This window comes from Camponotus vicinus, unplaced genomic scaffold, assembly GCF_025532165.1.
Source record: "Camponotus vicinus isolate PSW18456_S1 unplaced genomic scaffold, iyCamVici1.0 SCAF_7, whole genome shotgun sequence".
NCBI lineage: Eukaryota > Metazoa > Arthropoda > Insecta > Hymenoptera > Formicidae > Camponotus > Camponotus vicinus.
In genome coordinates this window covers 13,392,096-13,414,161 of record NW_028141979.1, presented here as the reverse complement: position 1 = coordinate 13,414,161, position 22,066 = coordinate 13,392,096, and the positions used below count along the sequence as shown (strand labels likewise).

At 36.8% G+C, this 22,066-nt stretch overlaps 1 protein-coding gene across 8 annotated transcripts in view; it reads right to left on the bottom strand.

The window, feature by feature from the left end:
* The window catches only part of Dhc62b (Dynein heavy chain at 62B), an 835,389-nt gene that overhangs the window by 216,320 nt on the left and 597,003 nt on the right, over positions 1-22,066 (bottom strand). For all 8 annotated transcript variants that reach the window (XM_083104284.1, XM_083104287.1, XM_083104288.1 and 5 more), the window contains one exon: positions 12,555-12,851. In XM_083104284.1, coding sequence (XP_082960410.1) covers positions 12,555-12,851 — 297 coding nt within the window. The remainder of the gene's footprint in view (positions 1-12,554; positions 12,852-22,066) is intronic.

Below are 22,066 nucleotides of genomic sequence, written 5' to 3'. Positions count from 1 at the left end.
AGAATATATTAAAGAATAATTTTTTATTATTTATTAACATAAATGAAATATAAATCTCTATTTAATAGAATGTACATGATAGAATAGAATGATATAAGTCTTTCAAATTGCGCGCGCTACAGTTCCCTATTAATGGCGGACGTTGTCCTAACTCTTACTTGAGGAACTCTAATACTGGCTGCATGATTGCGCCGCACTCATAATGTGCATACTGGCAGCAATATTGCGCCTTACTATCTACGAAGAGGAATCAAGTAAAAAAAGATCATCGATAGATTATACAGGGTGTCGCAAACGGGAGCGTCCGAAATGGCCACGTTCGAAATGGCCACGGATAAATTTGACCACGTTCGAAATGGCCACGTTCGAAACGGCCACGTTCGAAGCGGCCACGTTCGTAATGGCCACTCGTTCATAATGGCCACGTTCGAAACGGCCACGTTCGGAATGGCCACGTTCGGAACGGCCACGTTCGAAATGGCCACGGATAAATTTGACCACGTTCGAAATGGCCACGTTCGAAACGGCTACGTTCGAAACGGCCACGTTCGTAATGGCCACTCGTTCGTAATGGCCACGTTCGAAACGGCCACACGTTTGTAATGGCCACGTTCGAAACGGCCACGCTCGGAATAGCCACGGGAAATATTGAATAAAGTTCCATTTGACCACGATCGGTACGGCCACGTTCGTAATGGCCACACGTTCGTAACGGCCACGTTCGTAATGGCCACACGTTCGTAACGGCCACGTTCGTAATGGCCACACGTTCGTAACGGCCACGTTCGTAATGGCCACACGTTCATAACGGCCACGTTCGTAATGGCCACACGTTCGTAACGGCCACGTTCGCAATGGCCACACGTCCGTAACGGCCACACGTTCGTAACGGCCACACGTTCGTAACGGCCACACGTTCGTAACGGCCACACGTTCGTAACGGCCACACGTTCGTAACGGCCACACGTTCGTAATGGCCACACGTTCGTAACGGCCACGTTCGTAATGGCCACACGTTCGTAACGGCCACGTTCGTAATGGCCACACGTTCGTAACGGTCACGTTCGTAATGGCCACACGTTCGTAACGGCCACGTTCGTAATGGCCACACGTTCGTAATGGCCACACGTTCGTAATAGCCACACGTTCGTAATGGCTACACGTTCGTAACGGCCACACGTTCGTAACGGCCACGTTCGTAACGGCCACACGTTCGTAACGGCCACGTTCGTAATGGCCACACGTTCGTAATGGCCACACGTTCGTAACGGCCACGTTCGTAATGGCCACACGTTCGTAACGGCCACGTTCGTAATGGCCACACGTTCGTAATGGCCACGTTCGTAATGGCCACACGTTCGTAACGGCCACACGTTCGTAACGGCCACACGTTCGTAACGGCCACGTTCGTAACGGCCACACGTTCGTAATGGCCACACGTTCGTAATGGCCACACGTTCGTAACGGCCACATTCGTAATGGCCACACGTTCGTAATGGCCACACGTTCGTAATGGCCACACGTTCGTAACGGCCACGTTCGTAATGGCCACACGTTCGTAACGGCCACGTTCGTAATGGCCACACGTTCGTAACGGCCACGTTCGTAATGGCCACACGTTCGTAACGGCCACGTTCGTAATGGCCACACGTTCGTAACGGCCACGTTCGTAATGGCCACACATTTGTAATGACCACTAAATTCAATTGGTTAATTTCTCAAGGCTTAAAGCTTACTACACCTATTGTAGACTCGGCCTAATAATTACAAAGTAATAAATAATTACATTTTTCATATGTGAAAAAATTTCCTACTTTATCAACTGTGTGCATTTGCGATGGAAAGAACACTTTATATTTTTAATGTAGTGCTGATTACGCATACTTTATGATTTATGCCTAAGATGATGTAAGGCCGGGAACACATGAAAAAACTTAAGCCATAAGCATTAAGCCATAACCGAATTTTTGAGTTTATCCTCTTACGAGGACTTTATCCATAACCCCTTATATAAATTACCAAATGTTTATATGACTGTTGAAGTGCCTGCAGGGAATCGGTTGTTTCATTACATTGTGGAAACTGATAAATTCGGCACAAAAATTTAAAAAAGTGAGCAATCAACCATTGCCAGGAGAAATGACTTGTATGCTTCTAAATAGACTTCATGTAAAGGATATTGATTATCCGCAGACCTCTGATGCTATATCCATGATATCCAAGCTGAATTATGATCCTAAATTTGATAAGGCATTAAGGTAAGAGTATATAAAAAACCAAAATTATTAAAATAAAACTTTGGTAATTGTTCAGAATCATTACTCATTCTCAAAAGTTGATAAAATTATACTCATTCGACGCGTTTTTGCATAAAACGAAAGAATCTGGCAGAAAAAATCGTCACTCTGCCCCGTGAAGCGAGATATTAATTGTTAAAGTTATCAAATTTTGAGGCTAGAATACCTGTCATATCGACTTAGTGTGCATAAGAGTGATGTGCAGAAATTATAAATGTCATGTAAGAGTTTGGACATGGGTTGAAAAAGATCTTATATTGAAACTTCCACGCAATACTGTTAGCCTTGGTTAGTTTCCACGCTCTCAAGTTGTGTTATTTTTTTTATGTGGGAGAGCATAGGGACGGGGCGAAGCCCCATCCCTGTGAACACCCACCTAGACGTTCTTTCTCAGCATGTATTTTACACATGGGTTTGTGACTTTGTGAAAAGTACATGCTGAGAAAGAATGTCTAGGTGGGAGTTTACAGGGACGAGGCGAAGCCCTGTCCCCGTGCCCTCCCACATAAAAGAAATAACACAACTTGAGAACGTGGAAACTAACCAAGGCTGACAGTACTGTGTGGAAGTTTCAATATAAAACCTTTTTCAACCCATGTCCAAACTCTTACATCACATTTATAATAAAAATATAATTTCTGCACATCACTCTTATGTCAATATTACAGACTTCCTAACCATATAAAATATCAGGTATCCCAGCCTCAAAATTTGATAACTTTAACATTTTTCTACAATAGGTGTAGTAAGCTTTAAGCCTTGAGAAATTAACCAATTGAATTTAGTGGTCATTACAAATGTGTGGCCGTTTCGAACGTGGCCGTTACGAACGTGTGGCCATTACGAACGTGGCCGTACCGATCGTGGTCAAATGGAACTTTATTCAATATTTCCCGTGGCTATTCCGAGCGTGGCCGTTTCGAACGTGGCCATTACAAACGTGTGGCCGTTTCGAACGTGGCCATTACGAACGAGTGGCCATTACAAACGTGGCCGTTTCGAACGTAGCCGTTTCGAACGTGGCCATTACGAACGTGGCCGTTACGAACGTGTGGCCATTACGAACGTGGCCGTTACGAACGTGTGGCCATTACGAACGTGGCCGTTCCGAACGTGGCCGTTTCGAACGTGGCCATTACGAACGAGTGGCCATTACGAACGTGGCCGTTTCGAACGTGGCCATTACGAACGTGGCCGTTTCGAACGTGGCCATTTCGAACGTGGCCATTACGAACGAGTGGCCATTACGAACGTGGTCAAATTTATCCGTGGCCATTTCGAACGTGGTCAAATTTATCTGTGGCTATTTCGAACGTGGTCAAATTATATCCACTCGTCGCAGACCACCCGAATATTTAAAAAATCTCAAAAACTGAGCGCGGCAAACAAAAATATTTCAGACAAAAGTTAGAAGGTTTTAAGTAACGCATTACATGGCGATATCAGTATGACCTTGAAGAGTGTTCGCAAGGTCACGTAAAGGTCTCTTTCAAATTTTTAAATGGAATACTTTTTATTGCATATTCTTGTAGCTTATCTCGAGGGCTTTCCAGAACACTATAATTAAGTTAGTTTTCATTAAGTATTTTCCGAGTTATGAGGCTTGAAATCATTTCTCAATTTTGCATAAACCATAAAATATCTAGCAAGATATTCATTTTTCGATTGTCTTACCTTAATACTTTTATGTACAAAATAATGAGAGGAATCAATTGGTGTAAAGAAAACTCATAATTGTTTCGAAAAAAAATGTAATTGTTAATTGCAAATTACATTTCTTTTTCGAAACAATTATGTGTTTTCTTTATACCAATTGATTTTTCATTATTTTGTACATAAAAGTATTAAGGTAAGACAATCGAAAAATGAATATTTTACAAGATATTTGACAGTTTATGTAAAATTAAGAAATGATTTCAAGCCTCATAACTCGGAAAGTACTTAATGAAAACTAACTTAATTATAATGTTTTGGAAAGCCCTCGAGATAAGCTACAAGAATATGCAATAAAAAAGTAGGGGGTTCCATTTAAAAAATTGAAAGTGACCTTTACGTGACCTTGACAACACTCTTCAAGGTCATACTGATATCGCCATGTAATGCGTTACTTGAAACCTTACAACTTTTGTCTGAAATATTTTTGTTTGCCGCGCTCAGTTTTTGAGATATTCGGCTGATACGGGTGGTCTGCGACACCCTGTATATCCAAATTATGTCACAACAAGAATAAAAGAGAAAAGAATTTTAAGAAGAAAAAGGATAATTATTTGTAATAATAAACAGCATGGTTGCACTATATATACTAACTGCATAATTGTGCCGCACTCATAATGTGCATACTGGCAGCAAAATTGCGCCTTACTATTTGTGAAGAGGAATGAAGTAAAAAGGCTATCGATAGACAATATATCCAAATTATAATGACAACCCAGAATAAAGGAGAGAAGAAGAATTTTAAGAAAACAGAAGATAATTATCCTTAATTAATTATTCATTATGCTTATGCGTCTATACAAATTTAGTTGAATAGGATTTTATTGGGTTTTGAGCGGCAATATGTTTAGCTGCATACACACATATTATACACAGAGCTTTTAGAAGAATGAAATAATTAAAAAACTTTTTTGAAAAAAAAATACTCCCGACTGCTACCAACAAAAGTACATTTAAATCATTATAAAAAATGTTTAATAAATAAAAAAAGTAAAAATAAAAAGTTTAATGATAAATAATAAATTAAAAAGTAGATATAAAATAGTAAAAGAGAACATAATAAGTAATAAAATAGAAAGTAAAAAGAAAGTTTAATAAAAAACAAATAAAAATCTAAAATAAATAATAATTAAATGAATAAAAAAGAAGTAAATAAAATAAAAAAAATATTAATAAAAAAAAATATTTCACAAATATTTAATATTTAATAATAAAAACATAAACTTAGAAAAGTTTGAAATAATATCTATTTATAAATATTAATACAATTAACTTCAAACTATTATTAAATAGTACATTTAAAAATTATACATATATAATATTGTATAATGAGAAAAAAGGTCCGTTAGATAAAATCAATAAAAATTAGTTAAAAGGCTTCAAGGACCTGAGCAATGGTGAAATGTATGCAAAAATAGAACAGTTATTTCAATTTAATAAACCATGTGACAATGTTTATTTAATTTAAACGTGACAAACGCTGCGTTTCAATCCAATTCGGATCTTTCTCAATGTCGAATAGCAAAGTGAAAGTAATAAACGTAATAGATTGTGAAGCTTCGTATGTGGGACAAACTAAAAGGAAGTTGCTAACCAGAATCAAAGAACATCGTTCTGACATTAATAAGGTTTCTGGTTCGGTTGTGTCCCTTCATAGATTGGAGGGTCATGAGTTTGATTGGGAGAATGTTTCCATTCTAGGCGAGGAACCTGGATATAGAAAGAGATTGATTGAGGAGATGTTGCACATTTCTAGCCAGAGCCATGGCATCAACGTTCAGAGTGATATCGAATTCTTGGATAAGTTATATTTGCCAATCATAAGGAAGCTTGCACATTAATTTTTGAAAAAATTACCGTTTGTCTTCCGTTCTGTTTTCTATCCTTCTGTGACGTTTGCTCTTCCCCCTCTTTTGATACTTCATGGTACTTGTTTTTACATGTTCATATACCTCAGATCGGCGCCTTTTATTGGAACGTGAGGTTATGTTTAACTCGCTTTCCTGTCTGTGGGATTTATTTAATTTGATATTGCGTTCATTTTGGAGAACCGTATGTAACTTGTATTAGATTTGCATTAGTTTTATTTTATACGAAGGATTTTTCTTATTGTCAGGTTTTAATTTGTAGAGTTTATAACGCGCCGTGTGTTTTTTCTTTTACAGGCTGTCACCTCGGTTAAGCCTGTTTATACACATATTTTTCGTTGCTGTAAGGACCATTAAGATCTCAACTTTCCATCGAGAATGCGCATCTTTGACTTCATTTCCTCTTTTTTCAATTTGGAAATGAATGTGGACTTGCGTGTTAGATTTCGTTTCGTTTTTTGTTTCCGAGGTAACAGCGTGTTCTTTGTTATATACTGCGGATATGGGGGGGTGGGTTTATATTATTCAGTTTTCCGTTTGCGAATTTTCGGACATTACGGTTAATGCTTTGCGCTCTCTTTTAATTGTGTTGTTGAATTATCCGTTACTTTACGTATGTTTGCTTCCGACTTTTTTGACTTTGTTAACACCGTCTATTTTAGTTTGCGTTTTCCGAAACTTATGTATATTTTATCGTTGACTTTTATCTTTAATTTTATGTTTATTACTTTCACTTTGCTATTCGACATTGAAAAGAATCCGAATTGGATTGAAACGCAGCGTTTGTCACGTTTAAATTAAATAAACATTGTTATATGGTTTATTAAATTGAAATAACTGTTCTATTTTGTGCATACGCTAAATTTAAAAACATACGCGCACACATACACACATTCATGTATACACGCCGAACACACCTAGCGCGGCGTCTCCCGACTGCTCTTGTAAAATATGGAATTAATAATAATTACAATGTAACAAAGTAATTTGTTAGTATTATTTAATTTCAAAATCTTAAGCCTTTGTAAATCATATTATGCTAAATATGTGAAAAGAGTCAATTCAAAATAAGAATAATAATTTCAAATAAGAATAAATTGAAATAATAATCATATATATTATATATGTATAATTATTTAAATGTACTATTTAATAATAGTTTGAAGTTAATTGTATTAATATTTACAAATAGATATTATTTCAAACTTTTCTAAGCTTATGTTTTTATTATTAAATATTAAATATTTGTGAAATATTATTTTTTATTACTTAATATTTTTTTATTTTATTTACGTTTTGTTTTTTATATTTTTTTTATTCATTTAATTATTATTTATTTTAGATTTTTATTTGTTTTTTATTAAACTTTTCTTTTACTTTCTATTTTATTACTTATTATGTTCTCTTTTATTATTTTATATCTACTTTTAAATTTATTATTTATCATTAAACTTTTTTTATTTTTACTTTTTTTATTTATTAAACTTTTCTGAAATACAGCCAATTTTCAATTTTTTTCAAACTTTAGGGGCCTCTAGCTCGGAGGGGGGTTCATTTGCGGACCCATGTTCATAGGAAAAAAAAGTCTTACTTTGACCTCTAGAATACGCTCCTAAAGTTTAGTGCATCATTTCAGATACACTTTGTATATACAGGGTGTAACTGAAAAAGCGCCCACGGAGCAAATAGCGTTATTCCTGATTAAAAATCGAGTCAAAAAGTCCTGAACCATTTTTTTCTATAATGCTTAACACGTTAAGCGCGGCGTCAGTCCATGGGGACTGACGGTGAACTTTCCGTTTAGGCGGTGTCAGTCTCTGGGGACTGACAGTGAACTCTTCGTTTGGGCGGCGTCGGTCCGTGGGACCGGCAGTATCAAGGTTAAAAAATAAATGTATTATGTGTTATAAAACGAAAATTAAACAATAATAATATTAATACTGCTCGTGTGTTGCAAAGCAATAATAAAAATTAAAAATTCTAGGGCCAATAATACGAGCTAATTACTAAGGTCTAAATAAAATAAATACATATAATAATAAATTCGTTTAATAAAAACAAAAACGTTTCGACTTTACTTAGTCTTCTTCAGTAAGAAATATAATATAATAAAATCAGCGAATGAAATTATATTATATTATGTGTTATGTTGTTATTTTTTCTCTGCTCAAATGTCTTTAGTCTTTCGTATCTTTATTCTAACTTCTAACTGATTGTCTCTTGGTGGTCGCCTTTTTATCATTCCCCATCTGATTATCTTTTGTTTATACTTCATATACTTCTGCATTGGCTGCGCCATTTCCATAGCCCAAACAGACAGTGAAACACAATCGTCACCGCGATGTGTGTGTTATATTCTGTTTATACTTTGTAACCGAACACCTCGCCGAGTGATCGCCGCTGTGTGCCGCTTGAACGGAAAACAGAGCAAAATCGGCTCCGCACTCAACGTGTTAATAAAGCGATAATTATTGAGTAAAGTTGCGCCAATAAGCACCGACCTTTAGCCTCCTTATCGAAATTTTCTTTAAGGAAACGCTTTTGACTGAAGAAATATGATTTTTAATGCAAAATAAAGTTTTTCGCATTATTACAACGCATAAGAATATTGCACGATAGCGGCATGACATAGCGCCGTAGCGGCGGAGCGCTCACGCACACTATCAGGGGCGCGGCTCACTGACGTGCACCCGTCTAAAGATCGGTGCTTATTGGCGCAACTTTACTCAATAATTACCGCTTTATTAAGCATTATAGAAAAAAATGGTTCAGGACTTTTCGACTCGATTTTTAATCAGGAATAACGCTATTTGCTCCGTGGGCGCTTTTTCAGTTACACCCTATATACAGGGTGTTAGAAAAGTCTGGAAACGGTCAAATATCTCGAAAACGAAACGTTTCTGAGAAAAATGTTTCCAACCAAAGTTGTAGGATTTCAAAAGATCTATTTACTGGCGCTATGAATTTAACCTTGGGTGGCGTCGCCAAGGTCAGAGCAAGGTCACATAGAATTTTTTAAATGGGAACTGCTATTTTTTATTACTTATTCTTGTAGCTTATCTCGAGAGATTTCCAAAACACTATAATTAAGTTAGTTTTCATTAAGTACTTTCCGAGTTATGAGGCTTGAAATAATTTCTTAATTTTACATAAACCGTAAAATATCTTGTAAAATATTCATTTTTAGATTTTCTTACCTTAATACTTTTATGTACAAAATAATGAGAGGAATCAATTGGTGTAAAGAAAACACAATTGTTTCGAAAGAAAAAATGTAATTTGCAATTAACAATTACATTTTTTTTTTTCGAAACACATGTGTTTTCTTTACACCAATTGATTCCTCTCATTATTTTGTACATAAAAGTATTAATGTAAGATAATCGAAAAATGAATATTTTACAAGATATTTTACGGTTTATGTAAAATTAAGAAATTATTTCAAGCCTCATAACTCGGAAAGTACTTAATGAAAACTAACTTAATTATAGTGTTTTGAAAAGCTCTCGAGATGAGCTACAAGAATGTGCAAAAATATATAGGGTGTTCCGTTTAAAAAAATTGAAGTGTCCTTCACGTGACCTTCAAATGACTCTTCAAACCAATGGTACCATCTTATGGCCCCCTCGAAACCATACAACTTTTGTCTGAAACATTTTTCTGTAAAACGTATTATTCGGGAGATATTTGAGGTCGTTATTTAAAATGGGACACCCTGTATATATAGGGTGTTCGGAAATTCAATCGACAAATTTTCAGAGATTGTCGGGGGCACCATAAGAATCATTTTTTGCAAATGAACCTGGGGTCGGAAACGTGTCATTACATCGCTACGGCATACGGAGTGTTCGATAGAGACGGGACCTCGAAATATCACAAAAAATAGAAGTTTTACAAAAAATTGTTTCAAACAAAAGTTGTAGGGTGTAAAAAGGTTTATTTACTGGCGCCATGTGTTTGACCTTGGATGGCGTCGCCAAGGTCACGACAAAGGCACCTTGAATTTTTTAAATGGAACCCTCCACTTTTTATTGCATATTCTTGTAGCCCTTCTCGAGACCTTTTCAAAGCACTAATTTTACCAACCAACTTTAAGTAAGCCGTTTCGAAGTTATTGAAGTTATAAGGTTTTTCCTGATAAGTCGACGACTGTAGCTATTGTATTATTAACCGCGAATGAAGATAGAAGTGGTAAATGATAGTGGATCTACTTTTATAATTGACCGATGCGTATGATATTTTGGGCCATTTTTTATTACAGACATTCGAGCAAATAAAAACCTTCATTTTTTTGTAGACTTGAGTTTGTACTCCAAACAGTACTGTTGTGCACTGTTATTAAAGCACGTATCCGATTGAAATCATCATCTAGAAAATAAAGTATTTTATTTCTGATATATTATTGTCGTGACCTTGGCGACGCCATCCAAGGTCAAACACATGACGCCAGTAAATAGACCTTTTTACACCCTACAACTTTTGTTTGAAACAATTTTTTGTAAAACTTCTATTTTTTGTGATATTTCGAGGTCCCGACTCTTTCGAACACTCCGTATGCCGTAGCGATGTAATGACACGTTTCCAATCCCATTTTCATTTGCAAAAAATGATTCTTATGGTGTCTCCGACAATCTCTGAAAATTTGTCGATTGAATTTCCGAACACCCTGTATATACAGGGTGTCGCAGACTATCCGTATCAGTCGAATATCTCAAAAACTGAGCGCGGCAGACAAAAATATTTCACACAAAAGTTGTAAGGTTTTAAGTAGCGCATTGCATGGCGACATCAGTATGACCTTGAAGAATGTTGTCAAGGTCACGTAAAGGTCACCTTGAATTCTGTAAATCGAAACCCAAATTTTTTATTGCACATTTTTGTAGCTTATCTCAAGAGCTTTCCAAAACACTATAATAAAATATTTTTCCCTTAAGTACTTATTGAGTAATAAGGCTTAAAATCATTTCTTAATTTTACATAAACCGTAAAATATCTTGTAAAATATTCATTTTTTGATTATCTTACCTTAATACTTTTATGTACAAAATAATGAGAGGAATCAATTGGTGTAAAGAAAACACATAGTTGTTTCGAAGAAAAAATATGTAATTATTAATTGCAAATTACATATTTTTTCTTCGAAACAACTGTGTTTTCTTTACACCAATTGATTCCTCTCATTATTTTGTACATAAAAGTATTAAGGTAAGATAATCGAAAAATGAATATTTTACAAGATATTTTACGGTTTATGTAAAATTAAGTAATGATTTTAAGCCTTATTATTCAATAAGTACTTAAGGGAAAAATATTTTATTATAGTATTTTGGAAAGCTCTCGAGATAAGCTACAAGAATATGCAATAAAAAATTGGGGTTTCCATTTACAGAATTCAAGGTGACCTTTACGTGACTTTGACAACACTCTTCAAGGTCATACTGATATCGCCATGTAATGCGCTACTTGAAACCTTACAACTTTTGTGTGAAATATTTTTGTCTGCCGCGCTCAGTTTTTGAGATATTCTGATACGGATAGTCTGCGACACCCTGTATATATATATATATATATATATATATATATATACAGGGTGTCGCAGACTATCCGTATCAGAATATCTCAAAAACTGAGCGCGGCAGACAAAAATATTTCACACAAAAGTTGTAAGGTTTCAAGTAGCGCATTACATGTATATATATATATATATATATATATATATATACAGGGCCGCCCGAGTCGTTACGGCCCTGCTGTTGTCCGGATCCCGTAGTCAAAAAGATTGTTTAAAAACAACGATGGTCAGCCGAGTCGGAAAATAGCTATTAAGCTATATGGACGCGTTTTATATTCGAGCCATTACTAATCCGTTGTGTAATTAATCTGTTGTTCATATGTGATCTGTGTTGTTTATTAAAGTTCTTGTGTTCTCTAAAAGTGTTTATTTATTTAACGCGATCCGCGACAGCCTTTCTCTTTAGTGCGCGCCTTCGATATATCTCGAAGTCTTCGCCCCAGGCGTAACATTTTGGGGGCTCGTCCGGGATAGAGAGAGCGTAAGCGATGGCGACGATAGCTGCGAAAAGGAGGAGGCGTGAGCAACCTGAGCCGCCAACGGAAACGAGGGCGATGGAGTCGGCCGCTTCTGCGAGGAAACCGGTCTCCACAGACACAGCTAAGTAGTTCCAATATTTAAAAAATGCGGCTAAATCGCACACGGTCAGATCCGCACGCGTAGTTTATTTTAAAAAAAACGTTATGTTAAAAATATTTTCTTTAAAAAATTTTCTTTTAAAAAGAATGAGCTAATGTGTTCAAAATTAAAGTGGGCTCGGATGTATCTTGAATAGGGGATTCTTTCATTAAAATGCCTGGATGGCAATATTCGTGATTAGCCGGCAGCGCGGCAGTGGCTGGATTGGCCAGTTCTACGCTCCCCTTGTCCCGCGTAGGACAGAATCGTTGACGCATACTGTACTTCTCGCCGAAAGAATACAACAGGTGGTGTATACATCCGCAGGGAAGGGACGCGGGGACGCAACAATATATAATAATAATTTTCTATATTTAATAACTATATATTAAGAAAAAGAGAGAGAATGGGAAAAAGAGAGAAAAAGGATAAATATAAGAGAATAATAGTAGAAAAAAGGAGATGGAATAGGAAAAAGTTATTAACTTCATTTTCTAGACGAATCTTTTTTGTCATTGTTTCGTGAAGGTTCTCCCGTAGAATATCTAGCTTCTTATTTAATTCAGCTAGCGTTTGTCGCCTTTCGCTTAGAAATGTGAGGGTGTTCTCATAATCGTGTTCAGCCAGAGCAAGTTTGATTTTCTTCGGCGTAACTATTTTTGCCACTTCATCATACAACACCATTGCGCGTACCCATTTGCATAGACCCTCAGCGGCTTGAGAAGCACGTACCACGACTTTTGGATCGAAATTCTTGTTCGTCATATATGTTCTTTTGATCTCCTAATACATTATGATAATATGTTAATTGTGTAATATCCAATTCTCGACTCTTTTATGCTTACTGGACTCTTTAGATGCTTTTTAATTTCTTTCTAATGCAACATTTTATAATATCCCATTAATTACTTTTTTAACGAAAACTCTACTTTACGCCTAATATTATTCATAATATTCTTTTTATATTATACAAAAAATCTCAAACATAATATTATACAAAAGTGATACAAACTAATACATAAAATATTTCAAATTTGGTACACTTGCTAATGGCAAATTCTTAAGAATTCTCATTAAAAAAAAATACTAATACTACAAAAAATTAAAGCTTAATAATTTTGAAATAAAAAACATTTAAAAATACCTAATCAGAATGTTCTATTATTATTATTATTATTATTAATCTGCCAATTTTAAATACTTTCTGTTTAATTATTAAAACTATTAATTTTGATACTTTGACATTAGAATTTCCGCTAACTTGTAAATTTAGATTAGTAATTGTTATAATTTCTGCAGTAGAAGTAATATCAGGAGGAAATGAAATGATATTGTTTTAAATATTTCTTTTTATCTAAATATCTAGCTATATGGAACATATACAGGGTATTGAAAAAAAAGGGTCACATATTTTGATAGCAGGTAGTATTGATCAAAACAAGAAGAAAAGGTCTAATTAACATGGGTCCTAAGACTAATATCTTCAAAGATACAAGCTATTTTGTTATTTGAGCTCTTCGTCATTTTCTTATTAGTCGTGTCATCTTTAGAATGTAATGAACAAAGGAGTAGGGGAGAGTGAGGTACAATGGGGATATCTTTTTTCTAGGTGCCTTAAAAAATAAAAAATAAACAAAGAGAGATAAAGAAACAATTTTTATTTTAATATGAAATGTAATCATTTATCTTCCATAAAAAACTGAAGTAAAGAAACTGAATGTATGATAACAAAATAAAAACTCTTTTTTTACAAAAAACAAAAAATTTTAATGCTGACTCAGCATTAGAGGAGGTGCTCTATGTTTTATGGCACCTAGAAAAAAGATATCTCCATTGTACCCCACTCTCCCCTACTCCTTTGTTCATTACATTCTAAAGATGACACGACTAATAAGAAAATGACAAAGAGCTCAAATAACAAAATAGCTTGTATCTTTGAAGATATTAGTCTTAGGACCCATGTTAATTAGACTTTTTCTTCTTGTTTTGATCAATACTACCTGCTATCAAAATATGTGACCCTTTTTTTCAACACCCTGTATATAAATGTCAATTTAATGTTCCAAATATGATACATATGCATGCACTTTTAGTCACTTGTAGAAAAAGAAGTACGTTTCTTTCTCAAACTTTTTCGAATACAGTTTTATTTGTATTGTTACGCCCTTTCTTTGACTAATCCATCTGATGAGCTTTTCAATAAAAAGATTCGATAAAAATATTTTTTACGCAGAACGGAATCAACTGCGATCTTCGGATCAGGAATGAGAGCGGGCTAATGAATAGATAATAATTTTAAACAAAATTTTTAAGTTTATTCATTTTTAGGGTAAATATTCACTTATAGTTAAGCCGCAATTGTCAATGACCTTGACATATGTCATAAAGATTATCCCTTTGAATAACATTCAGAAGGTTTTAGCTGTCGCTCGTTGTTTAAAAAAAATTATGAAAAAAATTTGATAAATCATATAATTTTTAGACTTCATATAATGTTAGGCTTTTCTTGCACGTACATAGATTAGGATTGTCAAAATAGATGCGTGGACACATTGAGTTCCGACCTCTTTTGGGGGACTTCACTTCAAAAAGATATAACCTAACCTAACCCAATCTGTGTCTGAAGTGTAGGATATATCTTGCTTGGCATAGAAGATTCAAATCCATGAACTATGCAACTATGTGGAACAATAGACTTTTCTCTCGACAACATATTGATGAATTTTTTGACATTATGGTACAGTTAAAACTTGTGCTTTCAATACAAAATAAAATCTATTATTATACAGGGTGTCTGAACCAAGCTTACCAGCATCCCCGTTGAGCTTCGGGAGCATAAGCCCTTTTGCATCAAGGCGACACATTATGCAAGGGACGAAGGGCTCCACTTCGAAAAGATATAACCTAACTTTATGACCTAACTCAACTCATGTCTGAGGTGTGGGATATATCTTGTTTCACATAGAAAATTACAAACTCATGTGGAGTTATACAGGATGTCTAAAAACTTTTCGCGGTCCCGAAGTGTGAAAGTAGATTGGCTCAAATTAAGAAGGAAGGTCTTCTACTGTTTGGCGATATTTGCAATAATTAACGAAAAATTAATTAAAGAAGATCAGCCAATGCGCGTGGCTAGAAGCGCGCGGCGGCGAAGACGGTCTCACTGTAACATAATGGCGACGCGCGGTGAAGCGGTGATTGGAGAGGGGAGGAGCCTTCGCCGCGCGCCTACACACTCATCGCTCCTCCCCTCCTGGATTAACGTCTACCCCAAACAATCTATATCATTTTCGAAATCACTAGAATACTGTCAAAAATGGACAAATGCATGTGGAAACATGGATTTGTTACAACTACCAATAGAAAAACTTAGGAAAAGAGTAATTTGTGATTCTCATTTTGAGCAGCGTTTTAAACTGCGCAAAAAACTTATGTTAGTCAAACAGTCATTCCAACACAAAATTTATCTGGTATGTAATTTCATTTAATCTGCTAATTGAAACATAGCTTAGATTAAATGTAATTATATTTATATTGTTACGTCCGTGTTACGTCCCTGGTTCAATTAGCGGTCGAGTCAGCTTTGGAAAGCAAGGAAGATCTCGTTGTCAAGAAGAATATTGATTTGTCGAATGACAGTCGAGTCGGAAGCCAGCTGTCAAGCTGAGCGGACGCGTCTCGTTTTCTCGTGTTACCATTATCGTTATATCTGTTATATTCTCTGTTGTGTTCATTAAAATTCCTGTGTTCTTGTTACAAATACGAGTTCTCATTTACGAGTGCGCGAGCGCGAGCGAGAACGCGGGTGCCGATCCTTGTGTCGCGCGCGATTGATAAATATCGTTCCGCGGACGCAACATTTTGGGGGCTCGTCCGGGATAAACCGGACTGTGATTTTGTTGACGCTCAGTGCTGTGACGAGGATTTATTCTGTGTGGGAAATGGCGACGACGGAACTGCAAGATCTGGCGGCGGGCCCCTCAATCAGGAAGAGGGTCCGGGCGGCGACTCCGCTTCCGGCTGCGGCTCCAGGACCGACGACGGAGTCGGCCACGCTTCAGGCGGCGATGAGAGAGTTGCAGCAGATGCGCGGGGAGCGGCTGCTTGAGCGGGAATTTGAGGCCCGGCTTCGCCAGCGAGATGAGATGCTCCGCGCCATGGAGGAGAGACTTCGGCTTCTTTCAAATACACAGCTAAGTCCCCCCGATAATAGAGCGCGAAATGCAGATTCAAATTTTTCCGAACTCGGTTATAAGCTTAAACCCGACAATTATGACGGAGGTGTGATAGGCTGATAGCGCGGGCTAACGGATGGAACAATTCCCATAAGACGGTAGCTCTCGCGGCTTGTTTAAGGGATAAAGCGCGTTCGGTTTTGGATGGAATATTAGAAATCGAGAGTTTAAAATTCGAAGATCTAAAGTCGAAATTAGAATTACGATTTGGGGAGGGGCATTTGACCCAGACTTATTATTCTCAGTTCACTAACAGAAAACAGAAAATTTCGGAAGATTTAGTTACTTTGGGCGCGGATTTGGAGAGGCTTTCGCGTTTAGCTTATCCCGAATGTTCTCATGAGGTGAGGGATAAAATTGCTTGTGCGCAATTTATAGCCGCGTTATCGGACGGATTTCTCAGGAGGACTTTACAATTGGAAAACGTTACTTCCTTAAAGATTGCGGTAGAAAGGGCGATGGCTGTAAAAGTCATCCAAGAAAATAGTTTTCCGAAAACTAAATTTAATCAAAATGATAACAAAAATAAGTATCATAAATTTAATAAATTTGATAAATTCAATAAACAAAAGAATGGGGAGGATAAGACAAATGAAAGAGAAAGCGATAAAAGGAAATTTGGAAATAATAGGAACTATAAGAATAATAAATTTCAAAGAAATAAATTAAATTCTAAGAAAGAATGTTGGCAATGCGGCGCTGAGGGGCACTTCCGGTCAGAATGTCCGTCTTTGACGGAAAACAAGGGTTAGTCGAGCTTTTCGGGGCAGGTTCGACTGATACGGTTGATGCCCCGAAAATATTTAATCACTGTTTTAGAATAAATAAAATTAAGAAAAATTCTTTTAGTTATAAGGGAAATATTGATGGTAAAGTCTGTCTGTTCAAAATTGATACGGGCTCCGATGTTTCGGTTGTTAATGAGAAATTGGTTAGAGGGTCGAAACGGCGTTATGAAATGAAAAATTGTTTTCTTAAATATCCGACTGGGGAGACAATTCCGGTCAAATATAAAGTTATTGTCGGGATAGAGTTAGGGAAGTATTCTTTGGATATTCCGATGTTGGTCGCGAGCATTTCGGATGATTGCATATTAGGGGCCGATTTTCTTGAAAAAATTAAATTAGAAAAGATCTTTGAGTCGGAATTTGGAAGTTCTGGGATAGAAAGTGACAATGAGATTTCTTGTTCACGAATTATGAGGGAGGAAATGCCTTATTTCTTGCAGTCGTTTTTCGAAGAAAATTCTAAAAATCTAACTTCTTCTGAGAAAGATATTTTTGCTGATTTCTTAATGGAATTTCGGGATGTGTTTTCAGAAAATTTAATTGCAGGTAATTGTGAAGTCCTGAGGCATTCTATTAATGTAAAGGATTCCAAACCTATTAAACAAGCTCCCCGGAGAATTCCGCTGCATCTTAGGAAAGAGGTGGGACACATTATTGAGGAGATGAAATTACAGGGAGTGATTGAGGAATCTCGAAGTCCATGGGTTTCCCCTGTAGTTTTGGTAAAGAAGAAAGATGGTTCACTTAGATTCTGCGTAGATTATAGAAAACTGAATGCAGTTACGGTTAAAGATTCATACCCTTTGCCCCGAATCGAAGATATTTTGGATCAGCTTTCAGGGAATTCATGGTTCTCCACTCTGGATTTAAAAAGTGGATATTGGCAGGTGAAGGTTAACTCTGAAGATAAGGAGAAGACGGCATTTTCCATAGGTAATGGATTGTGGCAGTTTAGAGTCATGCCGTTTGGCCTTTGTAATGCCCCAGCAACTTTTTGAGCGTTTAATGGAAAGAGTTCTGCGAAATGTTTTATCAAAAATTTGTTTGGTTTATCTTGACGATGTTATTGTTTTCAGTAAAACGTTTGAAGAAATGATGGTCAACCTTACGGGAGGTTTTTCTTCGTTTGCGTACGGCAGGCTTAAAAATTAATCCCCAAAAATGTTCCCTTTTTGGTAGGGCAGTGAAATATCTGGGTCATGTTGTCTCCGAACAGGGCATCACTACAGATCCTGAGAAGATCTCTGCCGTGGAAAATTGGCCTGTTCCCCAGAATAGAAAGCAGCTTCGAAGTTTCTTGGGATTTTGTTCCTATTACAGGAAATTTATTAAAGGTTTTTCCTTGATAGCCAAACCTTTGTTTACACTTACGGAGCATCAGGTAAAATTTGAATGGTCTTCTTCCTGTCAAAAGGCATTCCAGGAATTAAAACAAAAATTAATTTCTTCGCCTGTTTTATCCTTTCCCGTGGAGCAGGGACAATTCATTTTGGACACGGATGCTTCGAATCACGGTGTTGGAGCAGTTTTGTCACAGGTTCAGAATGGCACGGAAAAGGTTATCGCTTACTTCAGTCGAGTCTTGAGCAAAACAGAAAGGAATTATTGTGTCACGCGTCGGGAGTTATTAGCTATTGTGGCTTCATTAAAATCTTTCCACCATTATTTGTATGGAAGGAAATTTAAAATTCGGACGGATCATATTTCTCTTAAATGGTTGATGTCTTTCAAGGATTTGGAGGGACAATTGGCCCGATGGTTGGAGAGATTACAACAGTATGAATTTGAAATTGTCCATCGAAAAGGTCATCTACATCAGAATGCTGATGGGTTATCAAGGCGCCCTTGTTTCGAAGTTGGTTGTGCTTATTGTGCTAAGATAGAATTTAAGGAAAGCTCTGTTGCTCGGATAATTCTAGGGGAAAACAATTTTGAAGAATGGCGTAATCGGCAAATAGAGGACTCGATTATTTCAATGTTTTTACGAGGGAAGGAGTTAGGAAGACGTCCCTGTTGGCAAGAGGTTAAACAAGATGTTTCTGCGAAAATTTATTGGACTTACTGGGATGCTTTAATTTTAAAGGAGGGGGTCTTATTTAAAAAATGGGAATCTCCTAATTTGAAGTCTGAAGTTTTTCAGATAATTGTTCCCAAAGATTTTGTCAGTCAAATAATGGAAGAAGCCCATGATTCCGCGTCTGGTGGCCATTTTGGAGTTAACAAAACATTGGAGAGGATTCGAAAACGTTTTTATTGGGCCACATGCAAGCAGGATGTGGAAGATTGGTATCATTCCTGCAGGATTTGTGTAGCGAAGAAAGGTCCCCCAGGAAAGGGGAAATCTCCTTTACAAGTTTATAATTCAAGTTTTCCGTTTGATAGAGTTCAGATGGATATACTTGGTTCTCTTCCGACTACCACAGCTGGGAATCGATATTTGTTAGTGGTCATTGATTGTTTCACCAAATGGGTTGAGGCTTTCCCGTTGAAAAACATCAAAGCAAATACGGTAGCGGACGTATTTGTGAAGCAAGTTATTTCTCGTCATGGAGTTCCTTTAGAGATTCACACAGACCAGGGAAAGAATTTTGAATCGAAAATTTTTCAGGGGATAACGCGTCTTTTAGGAATTCGTAAGACTAGAACAACTCCCCTACATCCTCAATCAGATGGTCAGGTTGAGCGTCATCATCAGACAGTTCTAAATTATTTAGCTAAATTTATTTCGGAAGACCAAAAGGATTGGGATAATTGGATACCCATGTATTTATTGGCTTATCGTTCTTCGACTTGTTTACCTTTACCTTTAACTATTTATTATCAATGGTCGAAAATCGGTCATTGATAATAAATAGTTAAAAATAAATAGGTGAAATAGATAAATAAATAAATAAATGGATAAAATAGTTAAATAAATATTTAATATTAATATTTTATATGATAATAGTAAAAGTAATAAATATTTTAAAAACACTTATTTAATCTAATTAATTTTTAAATAGATATCATACGATGTATGGATCTCACATACGTTCATGATAATAATAATATTAATATGTTAAATGTTTATTATGTTTACCGCATTCTTCAATCGAACACATGATCGCGTTCGATAGCGCCAGTAGTACCTTAACCTACCGCAACCTACCATGACAAAAAACTGCTTGCAGTCGCCGAATATAATTATCGTCGCATTGTCGCGTCGTGTAGTAACGTGTCCGCGCGTGTTTCTTTCATTGAATGATTTTTAATCGCCAACAGTTATTATTCGACAGTGATTAATAGTGATTAGTGATAGTCATTAGTAAATTTCTCGTCTCATCGAGTGAGTAAGTAAATGTGATTACGTTAAAGTTTATAAAAGAATACAGTTCATGGAAGAAGAAAAACTTTCAGTTAATAATTTAGTGTGGATTTCTTGTCTTTTGCAACGTGATATCTACGTTAAATTTGAGAACGTACGATCTATCGGAAAATTCATTTCTCCTTCAAGCAATTACAGCAATACATCAAAAGTCATCGAACAAGGTAATAATAACTATTTTTTGACGTTATGTGAAAACAGATCTCGGGAAGTCAGAGGGACAGTGTGTCAAAGGAAATTTGTGAAAAGAGAGGGATTTTTAGTGGGTAGGGAGTACCGAGTTGGTAATTCGACTTGGTACTCGAGTCCCACATAACTCACTGGATCGACCCGTGTGTATGCATAAAATGCATTTTCCCCTCTCTCGTAAAAAAAAAAATTACAAGTGAATGAGCGAATGAAAGAGAGAGAGGGGGGGGAGAGAGAGAGAGACAGACAGACAGACAGAGAGAGAATGTATGTGTTCGCATGTGTGTCTGTATGTGTATAGCGACCAGCTGATCGCAGCAGGCGCCCCGCGTAATCATTCGCGTCTGACGTTGAATCGCGCCACCCTTGCCTGCCTCTTGTATCCGACCCGTCGTACGTTAACTACTTCCTTTAATAATTCAAAAACTAAGCTTCGGACGAAATTTTGCCAAAGGAAAAATCGTCTTAGAATTGATTCAAGAATGTGTCATTTCAAGGACACTGGGGTTATTTTGAATCACCCTGTATGTATGTATATACATATATATATATATATATATATATATATATATATATATACACTCGTCAACAAAATTATCGCATATATAATTTCATGTCAAATTTTCGCATAACTTCAAATAAGTATAACTCCGTCAAAAATGGGAATGGCGATGCTCCAAATCCGACTAACAATTTCCTCGTGATGCGCATCAGGTAATGTTAATGTTGGCGGTAAATGAACAAAAATGCATAGATAACTTTGATGTGTCATAACTCCGCGAAAAAAATCGTACAAACTTTATTTTTTTTCAATTCACACATAAAAGTCCATACTTATGATGATTATCATAAAATTTGCGAAAAAAATTTATTCCACCTCGTGGAATGCGTCAAATTATGCAATTTTTTTGGAGACGAAACACGTCCTTACTTTTAAAGAAATGACGAGAAGGGGGTAGGATACATTCTAAACCCCCCCCACAACCACAATTAGGGAAAGGGAGGCCCCTCTCCCTCCGGTTCTAACGGAGGGAAAGGCCCCTCCCCCCCGTCCTTACCGATCCCCTCAACATCGTGGGGAGACACCGGGGGGATGGCCAGGGCGGGACCTTTAAAGAGAAGGATGGAGAGTCAGGGAGACACCAATGGCTCTGATGGAACAGAGCCCGAGAGGCCAAAGGCCAAAAGAAGGCCAAGAGACCCCAGTCCCATGACTCCAACAAAACGGAGATCATGGAGACTGAGGGAGCGGAGGGGATCTAGGCTGCAGGATGACGAAAATCCTGCAAGCCAACCTCAACCACGCCCGCCAGGCACAAGACTTGTTTGTGCATAACCTGGCGGAGCGTTGTTGTGGCCTAGGGATCGTCGCTGAGCCGTACGAGGTGCCAAAGAACCATCCATTGTGGATGGCATCCTCGT